This window comes from Myotis davidii, unplaced genomic scaffold (assembly GCF_000327345.1).
Source record: "Myotis davidii unplaced genomic scaffold, ASM32734v1 scaffold609, whole genome shotgun sequence".
Lineage (NCBI taxonomy): Eukaryota > Metazoa > Chordata > Mammalia > Chiroptera > Vespertilionidae > Myotis > Myotis davidii.
The window spans coordinates 355,434-356,885 of NW_006300164.1; the positions used below are offsets into that span (position 1 = coordinate 355,434).

The window sequence follows — 1,452 nt, forward strand, 5'->3', positions numbered from 1 at the left end:
GCCTTCCTCTCTGAGTGGCTGCCCACCCAGAGGACTGTGATGACCAGGCCACATGCCGACTGTGGGGCCGCAGCCTTGGGCGCCCGCCCCTGGCCAAGGGCACGGACATTGGAGGAAACACACCACACGGGTGCGGGACAAGCGGGGCCTGAGCCGCCGAGGAAAAGGCGGGAGAGAAGGGGTGGCCTGCGGGCCATCAGCGTCCACAGCAAGACTGACGCCTGGACAGAAGGACAGAGGCCACAGGAGCCACAAGTGAGGAGCGAAGCCACAGCCGGAAATGGGAGCAATGACCAGAACACACAGGTCACCCCAGATCCCCACCCGGGGCTCAGGGAGTCCGGAGCGCGAGGGGCGGGGAGCTGGCCGGCAAAGACTTCACTGAAGACATCCTGGCCCCATGTGGACCCAGCTGGGTGTCCCCAGGACCACGGAGGCCACGAGGGGACGGAGGGGACCCACCAGCACCCGGGGGAGGAACCGCTCCCACCAGGACCCGCGTGGGAGCCCGTGAGCTCTGCAGCCGCCACAGCAGCTGGGAGACGCCGCAGCGAGGGAAGGCGGCCCAGGCCCTGCAGCTGGGAGACGCCGCTAGCCCTGACCCCTGACCTTGGGCCTGGGCTCAGAGGAGCCCTCCGCCCAGGTGGGACCGGGCGGGACCAGAGCCAGGCTGAGGCCTGCACCTCGGGGAGCGGGGGCTAAAAAAAAGGACCCGGGCAGCCGCGGGCCACGGCCAAGGGCGCCACCGTCTCCCCTGCTGAGCCGGCTGGTCAGGGGAACCCGAGGGCAGCGCCCAGGGCACTCCTGGGGCTTGGATACTGGGAGGGGTCACAAGGGGAAGGAAGGACTCTCCAAGACCCTGGACAGAGGGCGTCCAGGGGCCGGCGGGGTGCTGGTCACACCTCCAGCCAAGCCCAGCGCCTCTGCCATGGCAGCAGGCCCATCCCTGCAGCCCCCAGCCCCACGGGCACCCACCATCCGATGCCCAGGGCCGGGTCATCGAGCAGGACTCGGACGATGTAGAGGAGACACGTGAGCAGCTTCAGGGAGAAGTTGAACAGCCGGATCCTCAGGCCTGCGGGGCGGGCAGAGTGGGGGGCGTCAGGGCCCCCGGCCACCGGGGTCCCCCTGCTAATGCTCCTTGCTCTGCAGCCTGGACACTGGGCTGGCCGCCCCCAGAGGAGCAGGGTGCCCAGGCCACTCCCTCCTTGGGCGGGTGAGGGGGCTGGGGAGCACACCCATGGCCGGACTCGGGCATGACCTCTGCACCCCTCCCTGCACCCCAGGAGGATCCAAGTGGCCGAGCTCTCCCCAGGAAGGCTGTAGACAGAGCCTACAGGGGAGTGGGGGCTGCACTGAGGGGCCAGAGGTCCCCTGGGGTGAGGGTGGGAGGGCCGGGGCCCACAGGGAGGAGGCTGGGCTGAGTCCCTGACGGCCATGGCCCATCCCGGG

The 1,452-nt window shown here is 69.9% G+C and overlaps 1 protein-coding gene across 1 annotated transcript in view; it reads right to left on the reverse strand.

Annotated features, from left to right (window-relative positions):
• The window catches only part of KCNT1 (potassium sodium-activated channel subfamily T member 1), a 61,207-nt gene that overhangs the window by 51,240 nt on the left and 8,515 nt on the right, over positions 1–1,452 (reverse strand). The window contains 1 exon segment of the mRNA XM_015572324.1: positions 976–1,075. Within this exon segment, the coding sequence (XP_015427810.1) occupies positions 976–1,075 (100 nt within the window).